The sequence below is a fragment of the Rhinopithecus bieti genome, unplaced genomic scaffold, assembly GCF_001698545.2.
Source record: "Rhinopithecus bieti isolate Rb0 unplaced genomic scaffold, ASM169854v2 scaffold_3764, whole genome shotgun sequence".
Taxonomy (NCBI): domain Eukaryota; kingdom Metazoa; phylum Chordata; class Mammalia; order Primates; family Cercopithecidae; genus Rhinopithecus; species Rhinopithecus bieti.
In genome coordinates this window covers 1,078,335-1,092,956 of record NW_016804367.1, presented here as the reverse complement: position 1 = coordinate 1,092,956, position 14,622 = coordinate 1,078,335, and the positions used below count along the sequence as shown (strand labels likewise).

General features: G+C 34.1%; 1 protein-coding gene across 1 annotated transcript in view; it reads right to left on the bottom strand.

The window, feature by feature from the left end:
* Positions 1-490: 490 nt before the first annotated feature.
* The window catches only part of SPATA6 (spermatogenesis associated 6), a 127,229-nt gene continuing 113,097 nt past the window's right edge, over positions 491-14,622 (bottom strand). The window contains exons 9-10 of the mRNA XM_017867523.1: positions 13,022-13,122; positions 491-4,030 (exon numbers count right to left, since the gene is read on the bottom strand). Coding sequence (XP_017723012.1) covers positions 3,850-4,030; positions 13,022-13,122 — 282 coding nt within the window. The 3' untranslated portion in view covers positions 491-3,849. The remainder of the gene's footprint in view (positions 4,031-13,021; positions 13,123-14,622) is intronic.

The following is a 14,622-nucleotide window of genomic DNA, read 5'->3' as shown; positions in this document are numbered from 1 at the left end:
TTCATGCCTCTGAATGTTCTGTTTCATCAAGCTAGAATGCCTTTATCCCCATTCTTGCATTTTCATACCACAGAAGTCACCAAACCACTGCAAATGTTTAAATACACTGTTTTTGTTTTCACACTTTTAAAGATACATTTTAAAATTATATACCCTCTATTTCTACCATAGTTCTTAATATATATGTGATGAATATATAGATGAGGCTTGAATGTATAACTTGCCTAAGATCCTAAGGTAAGATAAAGATCAACACAGTAACTGTAAAATGGTACGTTCACTTTGAAAAACAATTTGGAAGTTCTTCAAAATGTTGAACACAGTTTCCATAGGACCCAGCAAGTCAACTCCTAGATGTGTACTCAGGGGAAATAAAATCATATGTCCACACAAAAAACTTGTATACAAGTGTTCAGAGCAGCATTTCAGAATACCTAAAAAGTAGAAACAACCAAAATATCTTATCAATTGAATGGATAAACAAAATGTGGTATATTCATATGATGCATTATTTTAGTAATAAAAAGCAATGAAGTATTCATACATGTTACAACATGCATGAACTCTCAAAATATTTTGCTAAGTGAAAGAAGCCAGACACAATAGGTCACATGTTATATGACTCCATTTATATGAAATATCCAGAAGAGGCATGGAGACAAAAAGCATATAGTGGTTTCCAGGAGTTCTGGGGAGGAGGTAGTGGGAAGTGATCACTAATGGTTATAGGATTTCTTTTGGGAGTTATAAAATATTCTATAATTAGTGAGAGGTTATTGTTGCATAACTCTGAGAATATAGTAAAACCACTTAATTGCATACTTTTCAGAGTGAATTATATCTCAATAAAGCGATTACTAGTAAATGAACACAATAATGAAAATTCTCTACTTGTTGCAGATTTTTAATCAGGGGCTTAATCTTTGGAAGTCAGAAAACAACTCTGCCTGCCTAGAACTTCCTGATCATACATATTAATTGTACAATTATGAAATGTCAAAGGATCATTCTAAATTAACCCTTTTATCATCTTATTGGTGAGAAAACTGAGCTCCAAGAAGCATAAATGACTTACATAAGGTTATATAACTAGCCAGTAGAACCAAGGAAGAGTCTCATTCCAATGATTCATCTTTATTTATTTTTTGATTTTGACATTTTCCTAAATCCCCAGGTTTTTTATAATTTAAAGAAAAAAATTAAAAGTAAAAGAAAAGCCTATTTATCTTTCATATTAACTCCAATAATTATTTCTAGATTTGTGGGAAATACAGAAAAAAAAAGGCTAAGAGAATAAACAACTGCACCTTTCTGCTCCTGTGAATGAGAAAAGACAACTATTAGCACTTAAAGGTTTTACTCTTTAAAAATAATACAGCATAAGCACTCATAGTAATAGTTAGAGCAACATGGACCACTCTTTCCTCCTAGGGAACAGAAGATAATCAGACACTTAGCAAAGATGTTACTAGTATCTGGAAACTTGCCCCCAACTTTCAGAAAGACACTAAACTTAATCCATAGGAAAATATCTTTCAGAATATTAGTTTCTAAAGTTTCCCTTTCAGCCCTACTTTTTGCAGCCTTTGTCACAGCCAATGGCAGATACAGGTGCAATAAGTAATTTCTGTCGTACTTATTCACTCAGGAGATTTTGGTGATAGTAAAACATTTTCTTTGAAAGTCATGTTTGTTCTTTTCACCAAACAGCAACTCTTAAACAAAAGAATTTTCACTTTCCCAAAGAAAATCATTGAGAATATAATTTTTTCAAAAAAAGCATTATTCAATGTTGACCCTCAAAAGCTGATTGTAAAATACCTCATCATATAATCTACAGCCAGAGAGTAACTCAGCAATTGTGTAGTCCAGCATTTCCACAACCTAGGTATCCACATGTACCTGAGGATGATACTGGCAGGTAGTGTGAGGAGCTAGGGGAATGGGGGATGGTGACCAGAATACCAAATAGTGTTACATGCTAAATTTAGTTTAGAAAATTCTGGGTTAATTCAATAAATATTTAAGGAACATCAATTACAGGCCAGGCTCTCTACTAGATGCAGAGAAAAACAGGTTTATACCAGAATTTTCTTAAAGCCTCTAACAGGCTAGTATTCACAAATGAGCATGGTGACTACACATCCTAGTTTGCCATAGACAACCCCAGTTTACATGCACTATTCCAGCATTAAGATCATCTCTTTTTACTTCTATAATCCTACATATGACTCTCTAAGAGGTGTGTGTGTGTGTGTGTGTGTATGTGTGTGTGTAGCAAACAGATTTTCCTAAACTTAGACCAATTACACACTTATATCCACATTCCTACAATCGTCTCCTAAAACAGTGGTCTGGGTCCCCAGAACATAGTTTGGGGTCTACTACATTCTCATCATTTGATAGCTGAGGAAACAAAGGATCTGAGCATTACATAGACTCAGCTAGAAAATGACAGACACGGGACACTAAAGCCTAGGACTCCTGGCTCATAGAGATGGCTCTAATGCCCTTTCTGATGTATCACAGACTGTGATACTAAAGCACCCTTAACATGATGTTAACAAGTTCTACGACAAAAATAAGTCACCAGTTTCACATTTTAATTTCATTTTAAAGGAAGTTCATTTTGTTCTTTTTCAATCATAACTGTAAAATTCATCAAAAACAGAGTCAAGGAGAAAATACTATCTTTTAGACAACTCTAATACTATCTTTTAGTCAACTCTTCAAGACTATAAGCCCAGTTCACTTATTCCTACTCTCTTCTTTCCCTCCCCTCACTCTCTAGTAAATATAAAGTAGTTGATTTCTTTGTATCTTCATAGTATCATTGGCTTCACAGGTGTGTGTTGGGGTGGGGGAGAAGTTAATTCTATCCATCAATCAACAACATTTTCAGCGTCTACCACAAAGTGTTCTGCTATAATATTTTACTCGCATTGTGGTTCCAAGTGTTTTTTTAAAGTTAGGATACTATAATATTGTCTTGGGCCATATGGTACTTACACAAATTCCAAGGAGTCAAATTACAATATAATTCCATTATTATTTTTGAGTTTCTATAAGCTTACTAACAGAGGCAATTTTCTGATTCTGGTTGCACCAAAAGGTATGGCCCTAGAAAAAAAATCATGCAAAGAATTTTATCTTTAAAAATTAGTTATTCAAATTTTCGATCATCCATGGCCACTGATATTTCTAGCTAACTGCTATGTATTATAAGCAATTTAGGTGGTTCTTCCACAGAAAAAGGAGTGAATGATCATATAGTCTTTAAAAGAAAACCTATGAGCTAAGAAATATAATAGCCTGTTCTAAAAAAGGAAAAGTAGAAAATGTTAGTGAAAACAGGGTTTAAACCCTTAGGAAATTCATTTCTGTATAGGATATCATTTTGTTCATCACCAAGAAAAGGTAGTCAATATTAATTAAATCTTACACAGGCAAGATAACCAGTTAAGCAGATGAAAAGAAAACTGTAAGGTGAGTAAGGCAAACAAAACAAAACAAAACAAAACATTTCTAGAAAGGAACTATTCTTGGATTTGCAGATGTAATATGAGATGTACATGTAACAGAATATCCTTGTCATATAGTGGAAATTGTGATTGTGTGACAGAGCTCTAATATTTGCAACACAGCAGACTCTTCTGTAATAATTATTTTAAAAGGCTTGCCTATGATAATTTACCATTTGAAGTAATGAACTTATTCAAGTATAACTATTGTACCTAGTTATAATCCCATTTGTTTTTTTTTTTAAAAAAGAAATACAGATATTGATCACATCAAACATTTTCATTGAGAGGTTGACACGGACACTCATGCGTTTTATCGTGGATGGTCTCAGAAGCTTTCCTGTGTATGTGAAGCAGAACTACAGGCCTTTTTGTATAAGTTTCTGTACATTTTGTCCATGCTGTTCTCAAAGATGGGTCGGTGGGATTTTCCCTTATAAGAGGCTGCCCTGTTGGACCAGTATTCACCATCATCCAAATGGAAAGTGCCACGTGGCTGCTGACATGAGCTATAAAAAGGGACATAAAAGGTTCAAAATAATAATGAAACAAAATTAGAGATAGTACTATGTAAATCAAATATTTATTGAGTACTCTATGGCTATTTAATACTCTGCTGGGGCTGTGAAAAATAAAACACAGTAAGGCCTGTGCTTTCAAAGAGGGACATTTTAAAAGGGGAAGTAGAAGTATCTGTGTAAAACTGTTATAAAACAGTAAAATGAAAATTTTGTGTTAGAGTGAAAAAGGAATTCAGAGAACAGACACAGGTACAGCATAATAAAAGCAGAACACAGGTGGCCTGGTATGGCCAGTATAAGAATGCACAGCTTGGGCGCAGTGGCTCATGCCTGTAATCCCAGCACTTTGGGAGGCCAAGACGGGCAGATCACCTGAAGTCGGGAGATCGAGACCAGCCTGACTTACATGGAGAAACCCCGTATCTACTAAAAAATACAAAATTAGCTGGGCGTGGTGGCACTTGCCTATAACCCCAGCTACTCGGGAGGCTGAGGCAGGAGAATCGCTTGAACCCAGGAGGTGGAGGTTGCAGTGAGCTGAGATCGCACCATTGCACCCCAGCCTGGACAACAACTGCAAAACTCCGTCTCAAAAAAAAAAAAAGAATGCATAGTTGCTAAAAGTCAGGCACACCTGAAACTGAATTCCAGCTCAGTCCTTTATAAGCTGTGAGACCTTGGGCAATTTATTTAACTATCCAGAGTCTCAGCTTCCTTTAGTTTTACAGGATTGTTTTAAAATTTAAACATAAAAGTTATTAAATAAGAAACACTAAACTAGGTACTTTATATCTATTTATGAATACATCTTACAACCTTTAGAAGTTGGTAGACATATAAATTAAGACTCAGTGAAGTTAAGTGACTTGCCTAAGACTGCTCAGCTAGTAAGTGGCAAAATGAAAAAGACAAGGTGTGTGCTCTAAGACCCTTTCTACTATGCCATGCTGCTATTGCCCTCAAGGAGTAGAAAATTAGGCTAAATATGAACATTTGTGGAAAATGGAAACAAGGCAGAAGAGTTTGAAGTGAAAGGATCAACTGTAGTTTTGAGGGTCTTAAGGAAAAAAGAAGGTGGGGGAGAGAGAGAGCGAGCGAGTGCGTGCGAGAGTGCGCACATGTAAGTGAGAGCAAGCCCATAGGAAGCTAATGAAATAGACTAAGACTGGGCTGGCTGTGATGAAGACAGAAAAGAAAAGGTAACTCTTAAGGATTAATAGCACTCTTCATGTTATCAGTGTTACAATTTTACTAACATAAACATTAAATTCTGGAATTACATTTTTTATAGATAAAATGTTGAGTTTATTTTCTTATATAAATAATTGACCTTCTTCAAGGTCAATGAAATACTTTTTATAGATTAGACCTCTCAGGCCTGTTAGATTGTAAAGTTTCTTCCCAGACACACGCAACCTACAAACCAAGATTACACCATGAATAAATACAAAACCTGAATAAACCAATAATAAATAACAATATTGAAGCTGTAATAAAAAGTTTCCCATAAAAGAAAAGCCCTGGATCTCTGGCTTCACTGCTGAATTCTACCAAATATTTAAAGAAGAACTAACAAGAAGTCTACTCAAAATATTACAAAAAATTGAAGATATGAGAAAACCCATTTTACAAGGCTAGCATTACCCAGGTACCAAAACCAGACAAAACAACAACAAAAGAAACTACAGGCTAATATTCCTGATGAACATATGCAAAATCCTCAACAGAAGATTAGAAAATTGAATTCAAAACACATGAAAAAGATCATTCACCATGATCAAATGGTATTCATTCCAGGGATGCAAGGATGGTTCATTATGGGCAAATCAATAAATGTGATACATAATATCAATGGAATCAAAAACAAAAAAAAAGTATAATCATTTCAATGGGTGCTGAAAAAGCATTCAATACAATTCAGCATCCACTCATAATAAAACCCCTCCACAAACTGGGCATAGAAGAAACATACCTCAAAATGATAAAGGCCACATATAACAAACTTACAGCTAATATTATATTAATGGGAAAAAATGAAAAGCCTTTCCACTAAGATCTGAAATAGGACAAAGATGCCCACTTTTGTCACTTATATTCAACATAGTAATGGAAGTCCTAGCCAGAGCAATTAGGCAAGTGAAAGAAATAAAGGGGATTCAAATTGAAAAAGAATAAGTCACATTATTCCCTTCTATAGAAAACATGATCTTATATTTAAAAAACAGAAAGACTCTACCAAAAAAATTAAAATGAATAAACACATTTAGTAAGGTTGCAAAATAAAAAATTAACACGCAATAATCAGCATTTCTATATGCCAAGAGTAAACAATCTGCAAAAGAGATCAAGAAAGCAATCCCATTTCCAATACTGAAAAAAAAAATTCAGCCAGAAAAGTGACATTGCTATGACAAAAACTATAAAACACTGATGAAAGAAACTGAAGAGAACACAAGAAAATGGAAAGATAACCATGTTCATAGATGGAAAGAATCAATATTGTTAAAATGCCTATACTACCTGAAGCAATCTAGAGTCAATGCAATCTCTATCAAAACTCTAATGACATTCTACACAGCAACCATAACAAAACAATCCTAAAATTTATTTGGGACCACAAAGAAAAAAAAAAAAAAAAGACTAGAATAGCCAAAGCAATCCTGTGCAAAAGGAACGAAGTTGGAGGCATCACATAACCTGACTTCAAATTAAACTGTGACACTATAGTAACCAAAACAGCATAGTACTGGAATAAAAACAGAAATAGACTAATGGAATAGAATACAGAATGAAGAAATAAATCCACACATTTACAGTAAACTCATTTTTGACAAAGGCACCAACCACATACACTGGGGAAAGGACAGTCTTTTCAATAAATGGTGCTGGAAATACCGGATATTCATAGGCAAAAAAATAAAAATAATGCCTATTTCTCACCATATACAAAAATCGAACTAAAATGGATTATATACTTAAATGTGAGACCTGAAAGGATGAAACTATTGAAGAAAATATTGGGGAAATGCTTTAGGATATTGATTTGGGCAAAGATTACTTGAGTAACATTTTAAAAGCATAGGCAACCAAAGCAAAAATAAACAAATGGGATCATATCAAGCTAAACAGCTTCTGCACAGCGAAGGAAACAATAAACAAAGTAAAGAGACACAATACATAACGGGAGAAAATGTTTGCAAACCACTCATCTGAGAAGGGATTAATAAGCAGAATATATAAGAAACTGAGCAGCGAAAAAAAAAAAAACCCCAAATAATCTGATTTCTGATTTTAAAATGAGCAAAAGATCTGAATAGATATTTCTCGAAAGAAGAAAAAAAAAATGGCCAAAAGATATATTTCTCAAATGCTCAATGTCACTAATCAAATCAAAACCGCAATAAGAAATCATCTCAATCCAGTTAAAATGCTTTTTATTAAAAAAGACAAAAAATAATGCACGCTGCTGAGGATACGGAGAAAGGGGACTGCTCATATACTGTTGGTGAGAATGTAAATTAGTATAGTCCACTAGGAAAAACAGTATGAAGTTTTCTCAAAAAAAAAAAAATAGAACTACCATTTGATCCAGTAATCCTACTGCTGGGTATATATCCAAAGGAAATAAAATCAGCATATTGAAGAGACGTCAGCACTCCCATATTTATTGTAGCATTATTCACAATAACAAAGCTATGAAATCAACCTAAGTGCCCATCAGTGGATGAACGGGTAAAGCAAATGTGGGAAATAGACACAATGGAATATTATTCAGCTATTAAAAAATGAAATCTTTTCATTAGCAACAACATGGGTGGAACTAGAGGACATCATGTTAAGTGAAATAAGCCAGGCAAAGAAAAACAAATATCACATGTTCTCACTGATCTGTGGCAGCTAAAAAAGCTGACCTCACGGATGTGGAGAGTAGAATGGTGATTACCAGGGACTGGGAAGGGGAGGAGGGAATAGAGGTTGAAGAGAGGTTGGTTAATGAGTAGAAAAATACAGTTATGAAGAAGGGATAAGTTCTAGAGTTTGATAGCTCAGTAGGGTGACCATAGTTAATAAAAATTTGTTGTATACTTCAAAATAGCTAGAAGATTTGGAATGTTCCCAATATAAAGAATTGATAAATGTTTGAGGCAATATCCCAATTACCATGATTTGATTTACTACACATTGTATGCATGCATCAAAATATTATATGTACATTAAGAATATGTACAATTATGATGTACCAATTTATTGAAAAAAAAGGAAAATTTAAATTACTCAAATTGAAACTGTTATGAATAATTTCATAATTGAAACTTTTTGTCAAGCATATCCCTGCTGTCAATATCCTTAAAATCATGCATAAACAAATAGAAAACAGTTTTATCAATAGCTAGTTTTATAAAAGAACAGTGTTAAAATTCCACATAACAGCCATAATAGAAGAGATAATATTCTAAACACAAATTTAAAATTATTTTATCTTTATTTTTCTTATTTTGTTGCCAACTCCCATTTACATGAACCATCACTTCAGGCCTGGTCATTAAAATTTGGGCTAATGCTGAAATACAATAGTGATGTGAGAAACACACAACCATACAGAGAATTTTAAATCTCCTGAAAACAGAAGAAATTTGGAATAAATGTAGAAGGGACTAAAAGGAAGAAGAAGCATCCTCTAGGGCCCTGGGAATTGGCAGGGCTATCATAACAAACGTCTAAAATGTATTAGAAGCCACACAATATAAAAGCAAGAAGGAAATCTTACGGGTAGTTGATTCCTTCCCTACTCAGCTCCCCAAACCAAAGATGTTGGAAATAAGGGGTCATTTATTCAGTTCTTGATAAGAGATTTCTTTCAAACAAGTTTCAACTTAAAGGTGATAGAAGACGTGAGACAACTATCATAGATAAGCTGACACCTGTAAGATAACAAACTATATTTTCCCACTCTGCAATTCCTGTAGAAAAACACTGAATACCTGCTAGACCTCATGGCTGAAAACCTCAATGTGTATATAGACTTTAAAAAAAGTATTGAGTGATGAGCATAATTTTTCTTGAGGAAAACCACAAAGAAATAACTTATATCTCTTTATTAATGTTCTCTATTTGATGATTCATTGTCATACTTCAATTTTTTAACACGTTTTCCTTTAGCTTTGAATGTAGCTGCTTTGAAGTGTGCTGAATCTAACATCTCAAATTCCTCAGAGACAGTTTCCAGTAATTCATTGTTCACATATATGGGTCATACTTTCTTCTTTCTTTACATATCTCAAAGTTTTTGTAGAAAACAATGTTTTAGATATAGTTGAGACTGCAGAAACTCTGGATTCTTTTCAATTCTTTGTTCAATGATTTGCCTGGACTGATATTGTGAACTGTTTCTTCACACTGCCCAGCTTCTTGTGTCTGTTTCTTTATTTTTTTAATTGTTGCTATTTTATTTTATAGGTTTAGGGGATGCAAGGACAGTTTTGTTACATGGATATATTACATAATGGCGAATCAGGGCTTTTAGCTTTTAGTGTACTCATGGTTCAATAGTGAACGCTAACCAACAGGTATTTTTTCAACCCCATCTCACCTTTTAGAATCTCCAGTGTTTATTATACCTCTCTGTATGTCCATGTGTACCCATTGTTTAGCTCTTATTTGCAATGAGAACATGCGGTACTTGTCTTGGCTTCTCAGGGGCTACCCCGGAGTTAGCATAGCTTAGTGGCCAGCAAATGACTAGTGAGAGCCAGTAAACCTATAAGGCTTCCATATTTTGCCAATGGATCTATATGTGGCTTTGGTAGTATATTCAAAGTTTATCTAGTTTACAAGTCTGCCCTGCATTTTACTTTCTGCCTTCACAAGGCTTCACATTCAATCATAAATTAGTGGCTCATTAGGGCCTTCACCAATATCTCTCATGCATATGTATAGCCTTATGCATAAACATAAACTTCTAGCCAACCAGGAATAAGTAGAATTTGATATCAAGGCCAGCCAACTGTGGCTACCTTCTCTCGGATCTTTACTGTCTGCCCCAACCAGTATTAAAACTTCAGGCCTCCTCTGCTTGTTTGCCGAGTAGTACTAAAACTTCAGTCCTCCCTTCCTTGTTTGCCAACAAACCATTATTGTTTCTCTTAATGGAATTTCCCATGCTCTGCTCCATATAGTTAGTTATTTCTGGGAGCAGAGCTGCCAGTATTTCCACATGACTTTCCTAGTAGAACTTTTGTGACATGGAGCTAGGGAGTGGTAGATGGGGATGGAACCTCCAGGTTATAATGTCACAGGCTCTAACTGTTGTGATATTCAGTAAATTTTTCAAGTTAACTTTGAAATTGATACATAATATTTGTACATATTCCTAAGGTACGTATGATATTTTGATGCATGCATACAATGTGTAGTGAATCAAATCATGGTAACTGGGACATCACCTCAAACATTTATCCCTTTTTTGTATTGGAAACATTCCAAATCTTTCTTCTAGCTATTTTGAAATATACAACAAATTTCTGTTAACTATGGTCACCCTACTGGGCTATCAAACTCTAGAACTTATCCTTTCTTCATAACTGTATTTTTTCTACTCATTAACCAATCTCTCTTCACCCTCTATTTCCTCCTCCCCTTCCCAGTCCCTAGTAATCACTATTCTACTCTCCACCTCCATGAGATCATCTTTTTCAGCTGCCACACATGAGTGAGAACATGCAATATTTGTCTGTGCCTGGCTTATTTCACTTAACATGATGTCCTCTAGTTCCACCCATGTTGTTGCTAATGAAAAGATTTCATTTTTTTAAATAGCTGAATAATATTCCATTGTGTCTATTTCCCACATTTGCTTTACCCGTTCATCCACTGATGGGCACTTAGGTTGATTTTATAGCTTTGTTATTGTGAATAATGCTACAATAAATATGGGACTGCTGGTATTTCTTCAATATGCTGATTTTCTTTCTTTTAGGTAATATAACCAGAAGATTTTCTTGATAAATGCTTCTCAATTTGTTATATGCTTTTGATCAATTCCAGGAGTTCTTAAATTGTTTTTGACAGTTCTGTTCAGTTTGTTTCTTTGGGGGAAAAGGATTTGCTGAGCTCCTCGCTCAGTCATTCCAGAGATTCATGCAAACTTCTTCATGATGCCTGTGTCAAACGGCATCTGTAGAGGGTTGATAGTAAGTCAAGACTGCAAACTCTCTCTTGACTTCTGCTGACAGAAACCTCAAGGCTGGCAAGGAGGTGATAACATTGAGTGTAGTTCCTCCAATCTTTGACATGGAAAGCAGAACAGGAGGACTTCTTGGCCTAGTACATAATATTACTTGAGGATAAAACTAAAATAATATCCTAATCATTTCAATAGCTTCTGGAGCTAATATCAAAGATACTTTTCTAAAAGTCTTGAAGGACTGACCACTTCATCCGATTGATTCAAGTGTATATATAAGAGAAGCAGCAACGATTATAAAGTGACCTCAAAAATGTGTAAGCAGAACTTTTCTGACACTCTGCTTAACTCTCATTTGAGAGGTACCAAATTGTTCAGGGTGATCAAAAGCTTAATCAATAACACTGCTTGGTGAGCTGAAAAAGGAACCAATATTGGGGTTTACGGCAAACTTCAAATTGACAGCAGCACTTCTGAAAATGTAGTATTTATCTACCTATGTTAGAATTACCCATGACATCCCATTTTAAATTTTATTGTATTTATTTTGTAGAGACAGGGTCTTGCTCTGTTGCCCAGGTTATTCTCAAACTCTTGGCCTCAAGTGATTCTCCCACGGGGGCCTCCCAAAGCACTGGGATTACAGGCATGAGCCATTGCACCTGGCCCCATGATATCTCTTAAAATACAGATTTCCATGTGTTACTTATATATAAGAACCAGCATCTATGGGGTAAAAGTGGAAATCTATATTTTAACAAACAACTTAGATAATTTGAAAACGAGGCTCTTTCCTGTATCAACTCTTCTCACTTCTTGCCCAAATTAAAATTAATTATATGGGTTAAGCACCCAAAATCAGGATGCTAATCCGTATAACAATTTAGGGAATATGCCTTTAATGAAGAATAACAAAGGGTAAAAAATACTCTTCCTCAGGGTGTGTACCCTCTGAATCTTTCTTTTCCTCTTTGGATTGCTTCACCTTCAAATTTACCTATAATAAACTATTTACTTTAAAGAGAGGCCCAGGTTGCTCCTTGCTTGGGAGGCAATAACTCTGAGAAAGGAAGTCACACTCCCACTTACACTCTGTGTAAGGGGCATAAGGAGTCCTCACATGTTCATAGATGGTCTAGCCTAGCTTACCAGAGTAAAGATCAGAGATTTGAACGCAAAACCCAAGTTACCAATTAAAAAATATTCCATTCTTTGAAGCTTTGTTTGTTCCTCAGGAATCTCAGGAAGGTGAAAGCTATATATTACAGTAACTAGTGGTATAGCATCCAAGAATTCAAAGAACCTTTGGCTGTATAAATCCAAAATTTACAGTTTTTAATACTGCATTAAATTTATGTCAGTTGACACAGAGCTGTCAAAAATCTTGATGAAATTTGCTCATATAAACTTGTACAAATATTATTATTAACATTTCTCAAATTTTAGATGAGAACAGAATTTGCTCTTATAGAATTTGATCTCAAATTATTTAAAAAGGTTGGCTCATGGTTTAAAATTATAAGAACTGTTTTTTATATTAGAATACATTCTGAAGTATGTGAGTTTTCAGGGCAGACAAATTTTAAGTAGGATGAAAGGCATCACCAATAATTGACTATATTTGTTTTTACACATAAGTTCCAGTAATGCAAACATATTAAAATTTTAATAGGAATTTACAGTTAAAAATAAATACTAATTATCCTTTTGAGTCTAAATTTCCCACAAATTCAGCAGATTATAAAAGTTATTTTTATAGGAACTATGAGGAGGATATACATATATTTCATTCATACCTATACTCGGGGTCACTGTCATAGGCAGAGTCTCTATATAAAAGACTTCTTTTCAGTTCCAGTTCATCATCTTTCTCCAGGTCTCTCTGGTCTCTCTCATCCTGAAAAATTTTAAAGATTTCCATTAACTCATTGTCTCATTGTCCCCCAAATGATGCTTATGTTTCTTCAGAAAATGCTCTTCCCCTCCCCTTACAAATTTTAATTTATAAGAAACGGAATTAAATGCTAGTGTTTCTTTGGGGGAAAAAAAGGTTAAGTGAGGATTTACTATCCTTTTCAATAAAACTATACAGTTTTATTATAGTTTTTGCTAATATTGCTTATCAAAGATTAGGTATCAAGTAGATACCTCTTGAATCCATAAAAATAGAGGAATGACTCCTGTGTCATGATATGTAAATTAATGTTATCTTATACATTGTTATATGAACTCAAGAGATTGTACCTGCATTCTGAGGAATAAGTATTTGAGAAAATTATGTAGATACAAGCATTCTAACATGCACCTATGACTTACAAAGGAAATGGCTTAGACTTATTAATCAAAAGCCAAAATGCAGTAACAATCCAGAAAAGGCAAAAATGAAAGGCAAGGTAACTGGAATGAAAATATACGGTTACCCCCACCTTGTATGGGCAGCCTGTTCTTAATTTCTAATAGACACATATAAGGACATAAGAAGTAGTATTCTGAAGAGATGGCTTCGTTAACTGTAACATTCACAGTTACGTTCATGTGTGGTAATGGTATATAATTTAATACCAAATACCTTTCTCAACTACTAGCGAATATCCTTGTGTTCCTTAGTCAAACAAGAAGAGAAACAAACAGAACTGATAATAAAGTAAACTAGTAAGCACAAATAAGGATTAGTATTAGTAAGGGGTTCATTCACTTGATGTAAGAAATCAGCTGAATGCACATTGTGAAGAAAAATGATTTTAAAAATTTGCTGATGGTATGAAACTAGGAAGACAGCATTATGTGTAAACATGTGTGCAATAAATAATAGAGCTTGTTTAAAAATCACAGAAAATATGCATACAAATTTAGAATTGTTATAGTTTCTTGATTTTATCATTATGAAGTAACCTTTATTTCTATAACTACTTTTTTTTCCCTTAACTTCTTTTGGTCTACTATTCATATAGAGACAACCACTTTCTTTTAGTTAGTGCTTTAATGATATATATTTGTCCTTTTATTTTCAGCCATTCTTTATTATTAGATCTTTTCTTGAATGGCATATTACTGGATATTCCTTATTTTACCTATTCTGAGAAGTCAATGAAGTGGAGCATTTAGTCTATTATCAAAGAAAATGTAATTTCCTGTAGTGAGTGTGAAAGACTTGGCAAAGAAATGAAATAAAAAGGATAGCTGTCTTAAAGGAGTAAAAATACAACTACTAAAACTATTCCTGTAGAGTGTTGATGCCTATCTAGATCAAGGATATCATATAGGGGAATTCAGACCTGAGAAACAAAAAGGAATAGATTAGCTTAAAGGTTATTCCTTTCAAATTTTCAGACTATATTTTGTGATATTTTATAAATATATAATTACATATAAATACAATTATATATAATATAGAAAT